This window comes from Drosophila biarmipes, chromosome 3L, assembly GCF_025231255.1.
Source record: "Drosophila biarmipes strain raj3 chromosome 3L, RU_DBia_V1.1, whole genome shotgun sequence".
Lineage (NCBI taxonomy): Eukaryota > Metazoa > Arthropoda > Insecta > Diptera > Drosophilidae > Drosophila > Drosophila biarmipes.
The window spans coordinates 18,461,273-18,482,531 of NC_066613.1; the positions used below are offsets into that span (position 1 = coordinate 18,461,273).

Genomic DNA, 21,259 nt, shown 5'->3' on the forward strand with positions numbered 1-21,259 from the left:
CATTTGCCAAGTCGACTAATTTCGCAAGTGCCATGGCCCGTTTATAATTACCATGATTTGCGATTTTGCCATCGCACTTAACCCTTTTGGCCAAGTCAGCTTAGTAGCCGCCAACGTTTCCTAAGCCAATTGATTGACTGGATCGGGCTGACAGGTCGAGAATTAAGAACCCGCCGCTGGAATCGCCCAATCCAGAGGTGCTCACGAACTGGCTCGCGCCTTTTTTGTATTTCTATTTGTATCTTTATTTTAGACAATTAAAGTCTTGAACTTGCCTCTAATGTTTATTTATATAAGCCAAATGATCCGAGGGGGTTTCGCATTCATTAGATAACTTAACTTAGAAACGAACCGGAGATTGTCCCATTAACGAATGCAAAATAGTGGGTAGGAATCGAAGAGTGTTGGCGTGGGAACAGAATCGCTGACCCTGTGACCAACTAATGGATTGGATTTCGAATCGCTCGACTGCACAATTGAAGTCTAATTGAAACTAGGAAGTCCAGCGAATGGGAAGTGGCTTACATTCCGAGGGCAATTAGCGCGAAGATTTCGTAGTAAATCAAAGACAAAGGCTGATTTCCGACTTTAGTTCCGCGATGCGTGTCCAGCCCTCCGGATCTGGTTTATGTGGAATGGTTTTGGTTATGGTTTTTCTTTTTTTAGCCACCGCCTCCACTGGCCAAGGTCGCGAAGCGTGGCCACATCAAGTATACGCAGATGAGTAATGCCCATTAAATGAGTTGTTATACTTGTTACCCGGCAACTCCTACCTGGGTGCTCTCCTAATGGTCTATAAAGAATTGAAATTGGCCATTAGCCGGACGGACGGACGTAACCCCGAACAAAGAGCAGGAAGCCAGGCGGCAAATGCAAAATTAATAACAGCCAGCAAAACAGCGGAATAAGTGCTCAAAATATGTTCCCCATTTAACGCTTTGAAATGTAACAAGTCTCGAAATAATAAAAACAAATTTTTCATTTAATCAACCATCAATGGGAATGGCAGCTGCCTGCCCAAAAGTGGAATGAGTGCTTGCCAAAAATAATTTAATTAAAGGGAGGTTGTCATAATAAGAAAACTTGTTGAACTTGGGCATCTTAAGTGTTTATTATTTTTGTACTGTGCCTTGGGTGAGGAAAATTAATTATTGTAATTAATAACTAACGCTTTGAAGGTTATGCTCCTATAGAAACTAATAGAAAACTAATTCTTGCATGTAGCTTGCAGAGAGAGAGCTTTAGATAAACGCTTTTAAATCACAATTAACTAGATTTCCATTTAAATTTGACCCTTGTTATTTAGAAAACCTAAAATATGAAATAAAACTTAGAGAACCTCAAGTCATGGAATCTAGAAGAGCAGTTTTGGTTTCTTATTCTTAAAGCCATAGCAATTACAAACAATTGAATATGAAAATAGGTCAAAAGTTTGACCCTTGTTTATAAGAACAATTTTAACGTAGATCATTAAAGAATTCAACCACATGCTCATAGAGGTATCTTACAGTAAAATCGGTCCCAAATAACTAAAGTTATCGAAATTCAAAGTGCATTTTTACCGTGCTGAATCATTGGAACTACTGAAAAATCGAACAAGAAAATGAGTTAAAATTTTGACCCTTTTCTAAATATAATATTTTAATGTAGAACATAAGAGAAATTAAACACAAGTTCATAGAGGTATACCACACCTAAATCGGAATCCAATTACGAAAGCTATGAACTTTAGAAGTGCTGTTTTGGGCTCCGATAAGGAACGCTATTGGGAATTACGTAAAAATCGAACATGAAATCGCGTTAAAATTTTGACTCTCTTCTAAAAGCAAAATTTTACTGTAGAACATAAGAGAAATTAATCACAAATTCAAAGAGGTATCCCACATCTAAATCGGGATCAAATTACGCAAGTTATGAACTTCAGAAGTGCTGTTTTTGGGCTCTTTCAAGGACCGCCATTGGGAATTACATAAAAATCAAACATGAAAATGGGCTAAAATTTTGACTATCGATAAAATGAATTATTTAAATGTAGAATAACAGAGAATTCTATCACAAATTCATAAAGGCATCTCACGTCTAAATCGGGATCCAATTACACAAGATATGATATCAAGAAGAGCAGTCTTGGGTTCCCATTCTGAAAGCTATTGGAAAAAAGAAATCGAATATAAATATTTGTTAAAACTGTGACCCTGGTTAAAAAGAAATATTAAAAAGTTAGGTGCTGTATAATTCAATCACAAATTCAAAGAGGTATCCCACCACCTAATCGGCATTAAAAACCTGAAGTTGTGGGTTCTAGAAGTGCAGCACCTGTAACTTTTAGAAAGCTTTCTTATAGCCCTTCTGTCATTAAATTTAACATGCTAATTCCTCTAAAGACTTTGTCACCGACATGCATTCTAACTTGTTACTAAGCCGACCAATCTAGTCATTTCAGCTAATTGGAATACGACTTATGGGCATGCAGTTCGTTCCAGTTCCTGCATGACTTACACAAGGCATTCTAATTTTATTCCTGCTGATTTAGTAATTATATTCATTTTTGCTCAACAGGTGTTGAAGGTGTTACTTGACCTATGTTTGTGTAACAAAATAATAAAACTTTCGCGGTAGTAAACTGATTGTTTCTCGTTCATCGGCATTTTCCAAGCCCTTGAGATATATAAGATAAAAGGCCCTTGACTCGGGTCCCCGACCTGCGATAGGCGTTCCGAAAACTTTCCCAGCAACCTCAGAGAACGTTTAGCAAACAGTGGCAAGGGCAGTACGGTGAAATCTGACCAAAATCGGCGCTAATGCTAAACCGCAGTTGAAGGTTTCTCGGCCGAGCTGAGCAGAAATATTTCGTAGTTTCCAGCTTGTAGATTGTGTGCATATAAATTGTAAATAATTTGCAAGCTTGTTATGCCTTCTTGTTGTTGCCGCTGTCCGTCAGTTTTTTATTTTGGTTTTTGTATAATTTGATTGGGCTACCGAAAAATTGAACGAGGCACAAGTTAGTCCCCCACTTCACCGATCGCCATGCCACTTCTTGAGTCTACAAATTTTGACAGCTGCACGTCGCTGAGTTTCTGGCCAGCCTGACAGTTTATATTTATTAATATCTCACTTATTAAGTTGCTCATGTTGAGCGTGGCCAATTGATTTGCCAAAAACTGTGGTTTTGCCAACGAAAAATGCTAATACCAGCTGAGTTCAACGACCGATAAGCAGTGCGACATTGATATACCTTCTTTGTGTTTTGGCAAACTCATTTAACACCTCCTATAATTTAGAGTTGTCATAAAAATTCAGCGAAATATTCACGGTGTTAAATTGTTTTTTGTTCCAAGTCTAAATTGGGTATGAATATTTTAATTTAATACTAGGCATTAATCAGCCAATTGAAACTTATAAATAGCTCATATAAAAAAGTACAACACTGCGTATAAGTGATGTGCCGTAAAAGCCAAGTCAACATTGCGTGTGCGTTATGTGCTATAAATAATAGCTCGTTAATAATTTATTACCTTTTTTCTGATTAGATATTGCAAATACTGAAATTATAGAATATTTTCTGCTCAATATAAAACGTAAAATGCTGAGCCCCACAATTTATTATAAAATTTAGCATAAAAACCTGATTTACGACAGTAATTTCAAAGGCAAGTATACAAGATTAAAGGGTTATAAGAGGTTTGATTGGCTTACCATAAAACAAATGCAAATATAGCATGTATGTATAGACTAATGAGTTTTAAGCTGTGCCCACGCCTCGGCTAAAATCCAAACTCCCACCCGGGAGTCTTGACTTCTGCACTTGGGTTGATGGGATGGTTGGATGGTTAGATGGTTGGTTATGGGTTGGTTAGGCATATATATTGGCTGGATAGATCCCAGCCATCCGTGCAAATGTCAAGCCAGACATTGTTGGCGCGAATAACTGTAATTAAAGTCATCGCCGGCTTAGCTGGCCAAGAGCTGTTCGGCTGGTAAGTCGCTGCCAAGGCTCTTTTGGCATTTGTCAAGCGATCTCGGAGTCTCTAGACTCCACCGTAGACCCCCTCCTGGGACCGGACCTCGCCGAGGGGCAGGGAAAATATTATCTTTAATTTGCATTTCAGCCGTTTCGCATTACCAAGGTTCTTGGCCAGCGTTGATCCACTTAGTACTCTTATTTCGCCGCCATTGTCTGGCGGTGTAAATATTTTTGCTGGAAATTTGCAGCAATTTGCAACTGAATGTTAACCGAACCGTTTAGGCCGGGGTTTCTTTTTTTTGTTTTTGAGTTGGGATATCCAGTTGCTGGCCTGGAAAATTTGCCCCGTCATTGGCAAACACAACAAAACTGACCATCCCCACCGGAGCACGAAAAAGAGATCAGTTGAATAAAATATGCAGGCCTTAATGCGATTCATGGCGGAGTTCCCAAAAATTTATCAGATCTAAAGCGCAAATAAGACAGTTTATGGCCAAGCTGATGAAATATGAAATAATGCTCTCGGACGCTGATGAAACGCTTATTTTATCTCTTTGTTTTAATACTGCTAGGGCTGTATAGGTTATAAGCTGAAATGCTGATTAAATAACCATTGTTTGCATATAAAATTGAATTTGCACCGCCCAACTAAGATGCCATGATTTTAACAAGGCTCTTAGAAGCAATGAGTAAATCTTGTATTTTTTCTACAATTACATTACAAGCGTTAATTACTTAATGAACATTTTTACGTGGCTTTGGTAGCCTCTTTAACTATCACGTTTTCTTTTAACACGTTCCGCCTATCTTATTACACATTCGATGAAAATAAATAGTTTTTAGGACAGACTTTTATGGATTTTTGAAAGTTAAACAGCTTTAACCAATAATTTCTTATTATTATTTGGATATTAAAATGGTTATCTAACAATTTAACAAGCTTTTGCATGGTTAGCTATTACCTTTGAGTTGCCTGAGGCTATCAAAACTATAAGTTTAATCTAATAGAAAAATATTTGTGCATTACACATTTGTGTGTGTTTAACCGAGGTAACCTTCATTACTGTGTTTGTTTTCCAATTCGTTGCCCCAAAAGAGCCCATCGAATTCAAGTTCATGGCCCCAAAAATCCCCTGTTTATCCCCTCACTTCGCCCACGGATTTTTCCCCTCCATCCACCACCTCCATCGCCATTTCTCCACGCTCTCTCCACGTGACTCACCTGGCCAAAAGGCCGGCCACAACGAGTTTTCCTAACCAACTCCGTTGGTCGTTGACTTCGGCGGCGAATATGTGTCAAGGTCGTCTGGCGGGCCGGCTCTCTCCGTCTCCCTCGGTTTTCGTCTATCTCGAGTGTACGTGCCGCTTGGTCAGGCTCGAAAAAAGTTTACACAATTTCACAACTTGCCGCAAATAACAATAAAGCCGGGGAATCTCCCTCCGCGCGGAGGATGATCAATTAAAATTGCATTACATAAAGCCGAGTGAGTCGCATAAAAAAGAAAAGATATCAGGGATATAAAAAGCGAGTAAACCGCATCGAAAGAAACGGAAGCTTGCCTGACCTTGATTTTGTATCTCGTTCTGCGATAGAGCAAAGCTCAAATGCAGGTGCACTTGGAGAAAGGGTGTATGAGTTGCGTTTGTTTTTATTTTCTATAACTCTATATAGTACTAAAAAAAAGATTTAAATATTAAAAGAAAAATCATCAACAGATTATAAGAGGTTGTACTTAATTAAGATCATATATTTATATATAAAAAATATACCAAGAAATTTATATACATTTAATAGATTGTTTCTTAAGCCAGTTTTATACTACTTTTGGAAAAAACCCTTATAAAAAAATTAAAAAATAAATAGAACACAGATATTTCTATTGTAGTTTATAAAGTCAAAGGATCTAGAGTGCGTATTTTTTGGCAGTGTACTTGGATATGCTAAGCCTGCCACTACCACTTTTGAAATATAATTTTTTAAAAATGTATAGAATTAATAAATTTATTGAGTAGTCAGCAAAGATTAAAAACTAACTCTTAAAATGCCAAAGGGTCTGAAGTACTCAGCTTTTGATTAATGCCATATTTTTGGCCAGTGTGTTGGTAGTTCCCAAGCCCGCCTTAGAGCACTTCTGACCCCACTTCCACGCCCACTCTCCGGCATCTTCGGGGGCCTCTCGAGCAGAAGCCAACTTTTGGCATTAACCACAAAGTTCAGATCGGCCGAGCGGCGAACAAATTGTAGCCGCCAGTTTGCGAGTAGCTTGGTGTCGCTATGCTTCTCACATAGATACACGGCAAGGGGCGTGTGTGTGTGTGTGTGCAGGCCCCCAAAGCAAACAATGTTTAATGTAGTTTTTTCTTAATACTTGAAGCGTCGGGCGGTCGACGTCGCAGTTAGTCTCAGCACAGCCGCAACGGAGTGTGCACGCGCCTTCAGAGCTAGAGTTAAATTTAAAGTTAACGTCAACGTTAAGGAAAACTGAGCCACATTTGCCAACCGACAGCCGACAACCGCCAAAAGCCTCGAATCCCAATCCCAATCCCAACTAGTTTGCAGTGAATGCGAAAATTAATCTCTTCCAAATTCGATTCAAAGTTGTGGCGGCGCACGGAAAAGGCGACAATCACAAGAAAAACAAGTTGAAAATTGTCAGTTCAAAATTGTTGAAAGTGATCGATAACGAATATCGAAATAATCGGAAACAAGCGATAAACAAGCGATCATCGAAATTAAGTGATCGTGAAATTTTAATTGAACTTTAGTATTGAAAAAAGTAGAGAAAACCATAAACTGAAATCGAATTAATCGAAAAAACCCAAAGTGACACTGATAACCTTCGAACTAAATATAAACCCAAAGTAGCCCAAGTGAAGACAACCGAAATCGACACAAAAAACCCAAAAATAAAGCCAATTGAATTTCGATAAGTTCATCTCTCCCACTCACACTTTCGTTCACCTGGTCAAAAATGGATGCGCCCAAGCAGGTAAATGACAAATTTATCCCACCAAAAAATGTTTCTGCGCTTGTTGTTGCAACTTGAACAAGTTAACTGGGCTAAGAGAAGGCAGCAAAACAACAGCAAAATGTGCGTGACAAGTTGGCGGCCTGTCTTTTGTACCGCCAAAAAGTGCCACGCCCCTTGGCCCATTAATGCAAGGCGGCACACTGCGGCTATGGCTCGAAAACGTGTTTACAATTTGTTTTTCTCTGTGTTTGCCTCCTTTTTTATTTAGGTTTTGTTTTTTCCCCCCACTTTGGCAATTGCAAATTTTTCCCAACCGCATCATTCATCATAATTTCGCGACACACCATATATTTTATTTTCCTTAAGTAGTGCATTGATCATTTGGCAAATTGCATATTTTCTGTGGCTTATTTCCCGGGGATTTCTTCGAAATGGCTTAAGAAAATATTGATCTGTGAGTGCAGTATTGCCAAATAGGCAGCTTACGATTTTTTGTGTCATTATAAATATGGCCAACTTGTGGGATTTCTGTGGCATTCACTTTTTTTAAACAACCAATAAAATTTTTATGCTAATTTTGAAAAAAATGAATGATAAATTTTGGACTTCATCTCACAATTTAATTTTAAAAATTTAAAATTTTTAAGTAATAAATAATACGTTTGTGTACGCTAGAATATATTTTAGCAAGGACAAATAAACTAATAAAGTTGTATCGTAGATAAATTAAATGGGTAACTAAAGTTAAAAGGACCTAAACCAATATTTTTCCCCACTTTTAGAAACTAAATTTAATAATATGCAAATTTTGTTATATTTAATGGCACAAACTAGATTTTTACGTCATTTGTGGTATTTGTTTAAAAATTTTGTTATTAAATTAGAATAGAAGGTTTTGCCAAAATGAACATAAACCTTAGTGAATATTTTTTATTTTTTACAAACTAATTTTAATGAAATGCCAAGTTCTTATAACTAAAATGTACCAATTTCTATAATTTTTTAATTAATATTTAAGATTAGAAACAAGAGATTATATTTATAACACTTAAGAACATTTTTTCTGCTCTTTCGATAGTTTATCCTTCGGCAAACATAAGCCTTTATAAAGCTTTAACTTAACACCCCATCTAATTAAATCAGAAGCCAACCTTAAACTAAGCCCCCCGATTCTGTTCTTTTAACTCCGTTTTTCCAATTACTTCTGAGTGGGCAATTCTAAACTGTGCCCTGCTAAATTTTATTGCACTTTGTTCGGCCGAAAAACGTGCCTAAGAATTAAAACACAGATACGAAATACACAGATATACACCCATACGGGTGCACGAGAGACTGCAAATTGCATTCGGTTATTAAAATTGTTAAAGAGAAGCAATTTTTCGGCGGCTTTCAATGCAAACTTTAATTGCATTCAATTTGGCTTCGCTGGTGCTTGTGTTTGATAACCTTGTGCAGCATTCTCGAACAAAAAAAGGGGAAAACGCACAAGAAAACCCAAAGTAAATGCTAAATGTTGGCCAATTTCTGCTCAGCCATGCAATTTTGTTTAACATCAGAGTTAATAACAAATTCTATTAAAAGCCAATGCGGAGGTTGTTTTGTTGCGCGACGGAAGCTATATAAACCCAATGTCCAAACTTCGGGGGACACGTGTCACCGGAGCAAAGCGAACTGCTCGACTCAATCAAGTCGATCGCATTCCCAGACAGTTCTCCCTTCACTTTGTCGAATTTGCCACTTCAGATTTGACAATATCATATATGCTATACCATATACACGACGAGAAAAGATCAGTCGGCAGCAGCACCCACGTGAAAATCCGGCCAAAAGAATGGGGAAGCAGCCGAGGCATCCAATTTGGTAGCACATAAAGCAGCACAAAAGATCTTTATAATTTATTATTGTGTAAGAGATACACAAATAAACATTTTGGAGAGGCTCCTTTTTTGTGCGCGGGGCTGATCTTTAAATCGGATAATGACTGAAACCAAAGCGGATTTCGAATTCGGCATCCAAATCCGATTCTCTTCTGCCATTTTCACTTTCGAAAAATGGAATTAAAAGCTGGCAGCTGCCAGCTGGGATTATTTCATTTTGGGGCCATCTTAAAAGCAAACATGGATCGCAGAGGAAGGAAGTGGTTGAAAATGTTGCAATTTTATCTGATCTTAGAACATGAGAAATGGTCTCGAGCTTGGGAAGTGGTTTGGCTAATGACAATTGATTTTATCTATCTTAGTTTAGAGAACCTTAAGCTAATAATAATCTTGAAAATAATTCGTTTTTTAGGCAATTAAAAAAATTTACAGAATTTTTAGGGATTTTTACTATGGTAATATATTTATTCTTTAAATTTAAAATAATTTACAGACTTTTTTTTTTTAATTTTATTATATTAATATGTTTACTCTTTGATGTAGCTAATTTTATTTGAAGACATTAAGTGACCATAAATATAACCATGAATGTTAAACATCTTTAATGCAGCTATTCTAAAGATGTAATTGATGTCATAAATGTCTTACATGGTAATGAATTTAAATTTATTCAAGGCCTCTAATTGTATGATAAACTACTTAGAAATGCTTTTTCGATGGTTTAGCACGTTTTTAACTACCAATAAGCGTGTATCTCAGGGGAATGCCTAATGAAATACTTTTCTAATTCGAATTCCCATCAGCCTTTCCATTCGGTTCCCCGCCACAAGGCCTCCAGTGTCACCTGCCACACGCGAAAGCCGTTAATTGCCCGCCTTCATTATCCCATGCAAATCTCTGGCGCAAGGTGTCCGCCTGAAGAATTGAAATCCGGCCAAGAATGTGTTCCCAGTGGCTGGAGTGGAAATGGCCATAGATATGTGCATATTGATGGGGGATCGATTAAAAATGCCTCCACGTGCCAGCGATGAGTGGCTCTCCGAGCTCTTTCATTAATGCGCGAAATGTGTTAACCAATTAATAATAGAAATTAAGATTTCTGGCTTTGCGGAAAGGCTAAGACAAAGCCGACAAAATGGAAATTAATTAGAAGTTTATTGTATTCGCAGGAGATCTCGATTTGTGTTTCTGTTTTTGTATTTTTTTTGAAAGCCAGACCAGGCCAGCCAATTTGGCACCCGAACATGACTCAAAATTAGTCGGCGAGTTCCCCTTTGATCAGATTCCGGCAAAAAGGTTGGCTGATCCCAACCAGCCGAGATCGTGAGATGATCTGACCTGACCCAGGCCTGGCATCAAATCCGGCCCGATTTATTAGCATTAGAATTTCCAATGAGTGCTCCCCATGGCATGCTCATCGCACCTCGGCCGCTTGTGCAACCTCCCCACACCCACTCCTCGTGCTCCTCCCCCAACCCACAGCCCCCAAGCAACCAAGAAACCCGGCAAAGTTCAGAGCATGCAATTCTCAGACTTGACTTCTTGCCACTAAAATAAAAACAGTTTTCGTAAGACGTTTTGGCCATGTGAATGCCGCCGACGAACAACAGGCAATTTGGCGAGGTGTAACGACGGTGGCTGCACTGAGAGAAATAAGTTACTCGATTTTATATCATTGGATAAATAGTTATTTTAGTTATTTTAGTTATAGTTATTATAGTTAGCAGTATTTTTTAAGTTTAAATTTAAATATTAATATTTTTTTCATAAATTTTATATTTTTTTTTACAAATTTAGCAATATCTTGCACTTCAAAAACTAAATGTATTAAATGTTTTAAGTATTAGGCAGTGTTAAAGAAATTACAAGGTTAAAGTCATAATTTTAAAGCTGCCTTTTCAGAGTTTGAAGTCTTTATTTATTTATAACCTATAAATTCTTGCACTCAAAGAATTAGGTGTATAAACATAGTAAATAAAAAATGTAAGCCTTATTTTAATTTCAACATTTTTTGGGTATAAAACTATAAAAAGTATAAAAACTATAAACTATTTTTTTTATTAAGTTTCTAAACTTAACTTATTTTGTATCTGAGGAAAAAATTTGATATGTGAAAAAATTTTGCAAACGCTATTTCTTTCATTTCTTTTTTATTTTTTATATGATTTAATTATAATATATATATGATTGGTATTTTATATATATGATTTTTTATTGAGCCTAAGTTTCTCCCAGTGCAAAGCCGCAAAAAAGCGGAGATTACATGTTTTTTTTGTCTTAGTTGGCCCGCACTTGAGGTTGAGTTATTACACGGGTTTGTGTCTCCATCTCACCTGCCGCCTCCCGCCGCCACCCTGCCGCCCCCACCCACTACACCCCAGTGGTGGTTGTTGTTGGCTCTTTATGTGTGTCGCCGTCGTCACACTCACAGGCACAGGCACACACCACACCACATGTGTGTGTGTGGCTACCTGCCTCCCTCGCTCATGTGTTTGCTTTTCTGTTATGAAACGAAATTGTGTCAAGGTCGAATTTGCATGAACACGCTAAGCGGCAGCAATGGGCGCCCGCAGGGGCGGTGGGTGTTGAGGGGGAGGGGCCGCCCCGATCAGCTGTTCTGCGAGAGAGCTTCGCAAATAGTGGATATTTGGCTTTACATTTGTGGGTTCCAAGCGATTGAAAATCGGTGAGGGAAAGCGTTTCAAGTGATTTTTAAGTGAACATGAAATACAAATAAAAAGATATAGCCTAAATACATCGCCCTTTTTAATTTCCTATCTAACCGAGCACTTTTAAAAATATTAAATGGATCTATTCTATGTATCTAGTCATATTTCTTGCAGATACCTTATCCATTACTATCACCCATTCCTTTTCAAAGTCGTTAAAGCAAATAGAAATTGCAGTGAAAACAAAGTAAATACTTACAACGCCCTGGAATGCAAACAGTGAGGATGACTGGGGTTGAGCATGCCCCATGTTTACACCCCCTTGAATTTGGACTCTGTTCCACCGCCTCTCGGGGCATTTCCCATGTCAACTTTAATGGCAGTTATTTGTTTGCCTTTTTCTTCTCAGCCTTTATTTAACTTTTGTTTTATATTTAACCAGCCAGATGTGTGAATAATTATGCAAGTGCACAGGCCCCCCCTTTTCGCCCCTTTCGGCATTATGTTAATTGAAGGGGCCAGGAAAGCTTGCTCGTTAATTAGCCAATGAAACCTAAATGATCATAAAAACAGGCAACGATTAAGATTGAAATTTAAATGTTTTAAGGGAGTACAACAAATTACAGAAAAATTAACAACTTACAAACGAAAGCCATTAAGTAATTAGGATGGGGTAGAGTAATGATTTACAGAAACTGAGATACGATTTTATGATTATAAACGTGCTTTTGGTAGGTGCTTAAGTGCCCCTTGAGCAAAGACAATAAATGAATTCAGATTAACAATCTTTTAATTATTTTTAAATGAGCTGGCAAATAACCAGTGAGCGCTCTTCTCAAGAAATTATGCAATTAAGACCCAAGCCGCTTAGAAATGACTTATGCAACCTGTCAGCCCGAGTATGCTGGACAAGAACTTCCTCTATTCAGATTTAATCGAGTAAAATCATTCTCTAATTGTCCGTGGTTGCATAAGTAAGCATTAAACCCATTCACGATTGCAAGCCCCCCACTCAGATGCATCATCATCACTCTGATTGCTCTTCTGCCTTTCACACAACATTCTCGGGCGATGAACACAGCATAAGGAACAGCAATCCATAAGATGGCTAACAAATGATATTGTTGTGTTATTAATAACTTTGATTATATGGCTAAAAACCCCGTAACACCTTTTCAAAGTGAATGATTGTCGACCACCCACGATGACCACGGGCTAAACATTGGTTTTCGGCTTGTTTATCAATTGTTGTATAAATACAAAATAAACTATTAAGAGGTCGCGTTAAACTGAGTCATGGGAATATTCTGAGTTTAGGGAGTTGAGAGTGTGTCATTAATACAAAAGAGGACGCAGAAAATTAATTATATATATTTTGGCTGGCTAATAGTCACAGAACATTTTCACATATGAGCAGCTTAAGCCAGATTTCCCCACTCAATACCCACGACCCGAAAAATCGACAATAAATTTGTCGTCGCCCGCACTCTAAATACCATAAAATTAGTCATAATTCAGACAAGAGATAAAGCCGAAAACAAAGCGTTAAGATCATGGAAAAAATACGAAAAATAATTCGCCAAAAATGGCCAATTAATAGATCGCTATCAAAGCGGTGAACGGTGGAACAGCTGCTGTGTACCGCTGGCTAACCAAATGATTTGGGCCAAGATCCAGGCAGTTGGTTGGCAACAAGAAACACTGAAGCAGCTAAGAAAATGTGTGGTTTAAGACTGGGAAAGTACGCGGATAGGGAATTAATGATGCGAAAATTAATGTAAATACTTTGTAGAATGTATTTCGTATCCCGTTGGCTCAAACCAGGATTATTTCTCCTTAACATACTGCACTTTCTTGATATATATAGCAATCGTAAATTAGCAAGCACCAAAAAAGCAAGCTAATAGCATCGATAAATCGCTCAGCACCCCGATATGCAAATGCAGCAGCCAGGCGAACAAATTGTGCGATAACCAAAGCTAATTGGAAATTCCTGCAGGCAATGGCGGGCCAAAAAGTGAAGGCAACTGCAGAGGCAGAAAAAAGAGTTAAAACCAATATGTGGCTAAACCGCAGCATGAATCAGGTCCGGGAACCCAGCCGGATATGTATTGATTTACATATTGACATGCAAGGCTTAGAACCCTTGAACGATCGGCTGACGAAATGGCCGGCGTAATGGCCATAAGCCAGAGACATTAATCTCCGGCCGCCAACGCGACTGTCCGCACATCTCGGTGGTCGGCCAAGACATTGCCAGGCCCACTGGCTCTCCGCACTCCATGGTTCATTGGCGTCGGGAGACAAGCCCACCAGCGTCATCGGGTATGTAGATCTCCGGTCTGGTTCGGGCCTCCAGCACACTTATTGAGACGGCCAGTTAAAGCGAGGCATTCCCTTCTCCTGCCTGAAAAACATTAACCCTCTCTGGAAAGAAGCATGCAAAATACATACATTACAACTTTTAAATAATAATACTTGGGCCACTGATGGATGACTCAGTTAGGGAAATCCGTTCATTGATTAGTAATTTATGCTGACCGGTTGATGATAGGTTTTTGCTGAACAAAGGGGACATAATTGAACGCACCATTTCCTTGGATTTATTATAATGCTTTACTGCATTTTACTTTTCCTGTGACATTTGAGTAACTTTAAAAAAATGCATGCAAGTGCTTGTAATTAAAAGCTAAGTTATTGATATATAAAAAAGTATATGTTAACTAAAACTTTATTTTTTAAGAATAAATACTAAAATAGTAAATTTTTAAAAATTCGTAGCCAGTATAATTCACTGGCTCAGTGATTTCATATTGTCATTCAAAGTTAAGTTTGATTTTTACCTATTACTATTTAAGCTAAAACTTTTATTATTACTTGAATGTATTTTTAGAGCCCCTTTTAAAAGTTTTTTTTTGGGCTTTGATATTATTTAGAATTTAGCCATTAAAAATGTCTCTTGAATGACACAAGTCACCCTGAAAGGTTTATCAATTTATAAAAAAAAGTATTAAAACTAAAACTTTCGTACTTATAAGTTAAATATTATTGCATTGTCATTGCGGTTTTCTGCATTTACCCTTTAAAGCTGTCTCTTAAATGACCCCAGTTACACAAAAGGGTTAATGAATTGGTCGATTTTTACGCTTCTGGTTAGCAGTTTTGGCTGCTGTGACTGCAGTTTAAGCTTGACCTTCACAGGCCCACAGCTTGGTTTTTGTCTTTTTTGCTTAGCAACGAAAAACTTTCCAGCGGGTCAGCGCTTTCAAAGCGAGTTCGTTGCCTAAGTCTTTTGTCTGAGCCAGAGTCTAGACGAATTTATGAGGCGTGACCGGCATGACGCTGCCTTTACAACAGAGCCGTCAGCCCTGATCCCGCACCCTTCCCGAAATCCAGCTTTAATAGACTCCGAAGTGCGGCTAAAAATAACAAATGTGCCGCAATTACCAGCATAAAATATAAGTCGGGGAACAAAAAATAGACTGGCCCACGCGACCGTCAAGCGGTCGAGAACGCCCCAAAGGAATAATTTGCTGTACACACTGCCCATATGTATTAGTTGAGATGTGGGAAACACTCGAAATTACCAAAAATTTGCGGCTGTCGAAACAATAATAATAAAAGATCTCAACAGAACAGAACAGCTCGGCAGAAACAACGGTGGAACTGTGGCGGCAGGCACCCGGATTCATTATTTATGGCTCCCCATTGTTGTTGATTTGCTTTTTTCCTACATTTAATATTTATTGATTTCTCTGCTGGACACTCGCTGGCCAGCCAAGACGCATTCATCACGTGCGTCATTTAACAGTTCAATTGATTTGAATAAAAGCTAGGCTATTTATAGAGCCTGATATGATAATGGTTCGCCCAGGGCAGGGCCAAACTAAATTTCCCCCTGATCGCTTGATTAGTGAGTGGGTGACTCACATTCTGGATGCAGAAAATGTTGGCCAATTATCTAACCACACTCAGCTGTGTGGGCTTTCTCTTTCCCCTTGACCATATTTTTTTTTAACCGGTTGGCTTGCCTTCTAATTAGCAGGCAGAAACCGAAGCGGATGCATGAACTGAAAGCCTTTGGTACTTTCCAATTTATAACAAACAGAATTCCACATTTTAAGTTCAAGCCAAAAATCCGGTTCTGCTGCTGGGGTTCTGGGTTTGTGTTTGTTCTGGCCAAACAATTTGTTACAATTTATTTTCGGCCATTAGCGGGCACTGGACCCCCAGAATATGCGAATTTTGGCAAACAATTTGCATTGTTCGCACTGACAGTAATTTATGAGTTTAATTGGTAATTAATTAAGTGGGGCCTGGTCGCATGACACTGAGCCACCCACACGGACGATGATGAGTTGGGATTACGCGCACAACTATCCCAAAGCCATCTCCTTTGGCCCCCAGCCCATTCATTAATTGGGCTCCGCTTTTTCTACGGCTTGTTGAACACGGCTCGTAGAACGTATTATCTAATTAATGATCTACGAGAATTAACAACTAAACGGGGCGTATCAAATGTCTCTACTTGCCCCTTTGTCTTCGGAAGCTAGAGATGGTATTTTGGATATACAGTAGCTAATGATTTGACTCTACATATACGCAAATCTTAAGAAATTCTACTTAATTCCATTAATGTACATTAATCTTTGTAGTATTTTAGCCCTCCTGCGTGTCACGCTTTCATCTCGAACATAAAACTCACGGCGCGTGGCTAATGAAATACGCAAAACAAAAGCTTGAAAAGGCAAAGCGTCCAATTAGTGGCCAAATTAGTCGTAGCCATTAAAAAATTGCTTAGCACTTTACAAATTATACAAAGGCTATATCTTAACATATCGACATCTAAACTATTTGTTAAGGCAGACGCACAAAATTTATGATCGGCTTAGGGAAACGAGCTCAAAATGTATCGGATCATTGACCCAGAGAACTACAGAGCAGTTATGAACTGATTTAAGGGTGTGGACGAGTGCCCAGAACCCGAAACCGTTAAAGATAAGTAAAGGAGTGAAGGAATTTCGATCCAGTTCCAGTCCAATAAATAATCAATTCAATTTAAATTCGTTTTAAAAGGAAGCCGTAAAACTCGCGAAATTACCGCCATCATTTGCAGAAGATCAAGCTGGTTTTTTCCAGCCTCCTCCATGAATGATCGATTTTTTTCGTTTTGCTGTTTTGGCTTTCACTGGCTAATTGGTATTAACATATTGAAATACATTTTAAAATGCGGTGTTGTTTGTTTAGATGTTGTACGTTTTACAAATTGTTTGTATTTTGCTTGCATTAGTTTATTAAGTGATTGGAAAGATGAAGAAGAGTTCACATTTCAAATGCGAAAGGGTGAGAAGAGTGCGAAAGCGAAAGTTGTACAGATAGGGTTGAGAATGTGCGACTAATTGAATTTGCACTTGGAGAAGTCCATCTCGGGATGCTGCTGCTTGAATCTGCAAGGTAAAAGAAGGATCATTAGTAGGCTGTATATTGGCTAATCTATTATACCATATTACTTCTCGAGTATGTCCTGCTTCTTGCGATCCTCGCTGGTGGGCAGACCCATCTCCTTCTGCCGCTGATCGTACATCATCTTCTCCACCATGCTGCGCGTCTGCCCATCCAGGTCAGATAGCTTCGACGACTCCGGATTGATCTTGCGCGTTGAGATCTCCGGATCTGTGGTGACCAGGCGGCTCCACCAGTTCATCTTGTTGATCTTGTCCAGGGTGATCATCACGGTCTTGCTGTCTTGCAAGACCCACACGGACTCCTCCTGCTTCACCTCGGCGCACAGCTCGCCGTCGATGATGGGCTCTTGACCTTTGATGCCCACCTTCAGAGACTTCTTTCCAATGCTGACCACCAGATCACGGGCGCGCAGGGCGAATGACACGTTGAAGGGAATCTTGAGCTGCAGATACAAAAATGTTGATGTGCGATTAACAATCCAAAAATATTCATTTAAAACGTATGGTATTCAAAAACTATCTCTTGATTTCCCCAAGTGCAATGCAAAGCCATTCTGTTAATGACAATCAAACTAGAGTAGAGTGGCTTGGATTATTCAGGGGTTCTTCATGTAATCAAGCTTGGAGTGGCAGCTCTTGTGATTAATGATCGGATGTGTGTGTGTACATCTACGGAGATTCTTAAGCCCGACTTTGCTTTGGTCATTGCACAACCTTGACGGGCTAATAACGATCTCTATAAATAACCCACTGCAGGGGCACGTCTCAGCATCCAACCATCCAACAATACGACGATCATATCACAGCTGCCAGATCTGCCCTTCACCAGATCAACGGATCGAGTCTTCCTTTGTTCAAGGACCCAATGTAGAACGGGAATATAGTTCGGCTGCCAGTTCAAGGACGTACAGCGGTTCTTCAGGTCCGGTTAAGGGAGTTCACAGCGATTCTTCAGCCCCGCAGCGAGGGGCTCTCAAGAATGTCGCTCAACAGGTTGCAGCAGCGGTTACACTCTAAAATTTCGGATTTCGGTTGTAAAAGTGTAATAAAACCGAAGCAAGTATACAGAAAGTGGACTCTCTACAACAATGTATTATACATATTAAATATTGTTTTTAAAACGAGCCCCCATTTATTTCTCTGCACAGAAGTGAAGCAACCTGCTTCGCTTGGACCTATGCGGCTGCTTGGCCAAGTTCACAGCAATTACACTGGCGTCTAGAATTATGTGCCACGGCTGGCCATTAATTATAAATCGCACGGATACATGCATACATTAACACCTTTCCCATTAGCTCGCAGCATAATTAAGGCCCCGAGTTATTAGACAACTGGCTGTGCAATCAATTAGCGAATCGCATGTGCCACAAACAATGAGGGGTAGGGTGGTAAGCCTTTAATTTAACTCTCACGACGCCGCACATCCAACTCCGCCAAGGACGCTTTCGTTCGCCGCACGATAGTCTACAGACTAGCTAGTCGCTGGAGCTGCATCCGCAGCACTCGTACTCGTGTGGGTAGCCAGCCAAGGTAGCAACACTTGGAGTTCTTCTGCCCGGAGCACGCGGCCCGTGTCAACAGAAGCTCACACAGCGCAGTTGATGTGGGTGGCAACTTCATCGCTGATCAGCGATCGGAGTGGGAAAAAAATGTGTCAAAAGCTGAAACTGAAGCGGATGTCAATTGGACGGTACACGGATGTAAGACAGCAACAAAAATAGCTTCGAAGAGTCGGAAAAAATATCTAGAGACGTGGGCAAAGCGGCAACCTAAACGCTCGGCAACAGCAAAAGTTAATCCTAAAGGTTGGCAGTCACTTAGCTGCAGAAAAAAGAAAACAATTCTTCTACAGATGCAATTATTCTGCAGAAAAGAATGGGTTTTTCATACTCTAAGAACTTCTGAGTTATTTTCCTTTCACTTACACACCTAAAATGTTATAGGGTCTACAACAGGAATATTTTACTATATGAAAGCTGGCATTTTTAAAGCCCCAAAGTAACTTTACGACTTTGATTTGGAACCAATGGTAGGTTTAAAATTAATTAAGTAAATGTAAGCTTTCTCAAGAGACCCCAAGACTTGAAAACACAAGCCAATCTGCACTGCTGAAGGTTATGCAAATAGCAGCCGAAAGAACACCGTGCTCGAGAAACTAGGAAACTTACACAAATCACAAGTCAGAGTCAGAGCCGCAGACACCTACGGCCATCGGACCACCTGAACAGGTGGGATGGATGCCCATGCAAATGGAAAAACAATAGTCTCCCTGGACAGACTGTGAGGTATGAAAATGAAGCCGCAATGTGCCACCAAAAAAAGGTAAACACAAAAGCTGAAGAGTCACCGCCAGTCAAAGTCAGAGTTCGCTTTTGGGTTCAGACAAGCATAAAAGGTGTCGTTCGTGAGTGAATTAATGAATAATAACCAATATTGATGACTGCGACGACGGCAGGAAAAAATAGAAATAGGAAAAAAGCACGCGACTTGGCACACTTATGCGAGTGAGAGCGGAGTCGCAGACGAACCGTCTGACAGTGGGCGATTTTATGCAAATCCATGGGGCGAATCCCAGTGCCGACCTGGCTGCACGTTAAGCCGCCAATAAACCAGTTAATCGATCATTCAAATCGCCGGAGTTTTGAACCAATTCGCCGGTCTCAGCCCTCTGCAGCCGTGTAAAGTGAAAGACATCTTTGTGTGCTGCCGTCTTAAACTGCCATTTGTTGCTATTTCATCTGCTGCTGCCGCCGCCGCTGATTAATTCTATCAAACTTGAACAGCATTTCATTTTCTTTAAATATCTAGCCGCGAATAATTTATGCTAAAAGATGCGATCCGGTGCCAGGCACCACCGAAAAAAAAAAGCAAATAGGAAAAAAGAACGGTCGCAACAACAAGCCGAGCCATCCATTTAAACAAAACAAAAATCGAGCAAAAAACTAGCTTTGTTGATGGAGTCGAGTGTTTTGTATTCGATAATGTTATCACACAAAACAGCTGAGTCGTCCTAGGAACTTGGGCAACGGGGTACAGTGATTGCTCTAAAAAGATTTAATATATGTTGACTTCTTTACTTTGACTTCTTTCTGCTTTGGAAAGATAATTATCTTTACAGTGCCAGTAAATTAAAATATGCATTTGCAATTAACAAATTTGTAACTTAAGCCCCAACCAAGTGTTTATCTTTACGAGTGCCCACTGCCAGCTCATTAAAAGCGGCTTAGACTTGACTTATTTGCGGCCAGAAGTGGAGTGGACCCCTAAACATCTCAAATCGAGCGTGGCAAATTCTTCATTTTTTTCTGTTTATGTTCCTTTCCATTTAGAATTGTTTTGCGTTTAAATCTGAAACTAGTTCCTATTGGGAACGGCGCTCCACTCCACTCGACTCCGAAGCCCCATCCCCCATCCCCCCAAAAAAAAAAAACCGAGGCGTACAATGAGCTCTCGAGCGGCTACAATAGAATCCGTATTGACATTTGCATGGTAAATGAGATTCGAGAGATCGATCTGGTAGCCATTTGTTTGCGCCATAAGCGGATTACAAAGCAAATGATACTGAAAACTCTATCCGGTTAACCTAGTCAATTTCGGGGTATACCCCATATAATAGACCCTATAAGACTTCAGTTTTGGTGAGAAACGAGATCTTTTGATATGCTATCAGATCTGACACTGTCATCTTGGAATGGTTCTACCATAAATTAAAAACCTCAAAAAAGTAGGGAAGCTACGAGAACAGTAGAATAATGGAAATGAGTCTAAGAATAGCTATTCTAAAGCTTTCAAAAACTTAAGCCTGTTTCGGAAGTCTTGCTAATTTGGCCAGCTTAAGAACTGTGTTTAATTAGTTGTTCTACATGTCCCGCAAATTGATTAATGTTTCGAGAAACTGTAAAAGCTTTTTGCATACATAACGCTTTGTAAAATATTTGCATATAATCATATAAATTAACAGAATCGAATTTAAATGAGTAAAACTTCTAGGAAAACCATAAAAATAAAGATCTAGGATAAATGATTGTGATATCTTAAACAAATCAAGAGCAAAGGCTTTTCTAAAGCCATATATTTGACCTGATCTCAATAGGGAATTCTCCACCAGGAAACCGAAGACGGATCTTAAGAGCGGTTAATTTACTCAAAGGCTTTGTCAGCTGGAACTCTTTGTTCACACTTTGTTTGGGCTTCGAGTCCACAATTTTCGAGGCCCAACAAAGTAGACTTTGGCGTGATTTATAGGAGAAACCCATTAAGAAGCTTTATAAGCTAAACAGGTGTGAAACGGACAAATAGAATATCGGTTGCG

At 39.3% G+C, this 21,259-nt stretch overlaps 2 protein-coding genes across 2 annotated transcripts in view; one reads left to right on the forward strand and one right to left on the reverse strand.

Moving 5' to 3' along the window:
* The window catches only part of LOC108035356 (uncharacterized), a 26,747-nt gene continuing 5,488 nt past the window's right edge, over positions 1 to 21,259 (forward strand). The window contains exons 1-2 of the mRNA XM_017110950.3: positions 1 to 10; positions 6,472 to 6,954. Coding sequence (XP_016966439.1) covers positions 6,937 to 6,954 — 18 coding nt within the window. The 5' untranslated portion in view covers positions 1 to 10; positions 6,472 to 6,936. The remainder of the gene's footprint in view (positions 11 to 6,471; positions 6,955 to 21,259) is intronic.
* The window catches only part of LOC108035355 (nuclear migration protein nudC), an 11,289-nt gene continuing 6,754 nt past the window's right edge, over positions 16,725 to 21,259 (reverse strand). The window contains exons 4-5 of the mRNA XM_017110949.3: positions 16,993 to 17,390; positions 16,725 to 16,929 (exon numbers count right to left, since the gene is read on the reverse strand). Coding sequence (XP_016966438.1) covers positions 16,878 to 16,929; positions 16,993 to 17,390 — 450 coding nt within the window. The 3' untranslated portion in view covers positions 16,725 to 16,877. The remainder of the gene's footprint in view (positions 16,930 to 16,992; positions 17,391 to 21,259) is intronic.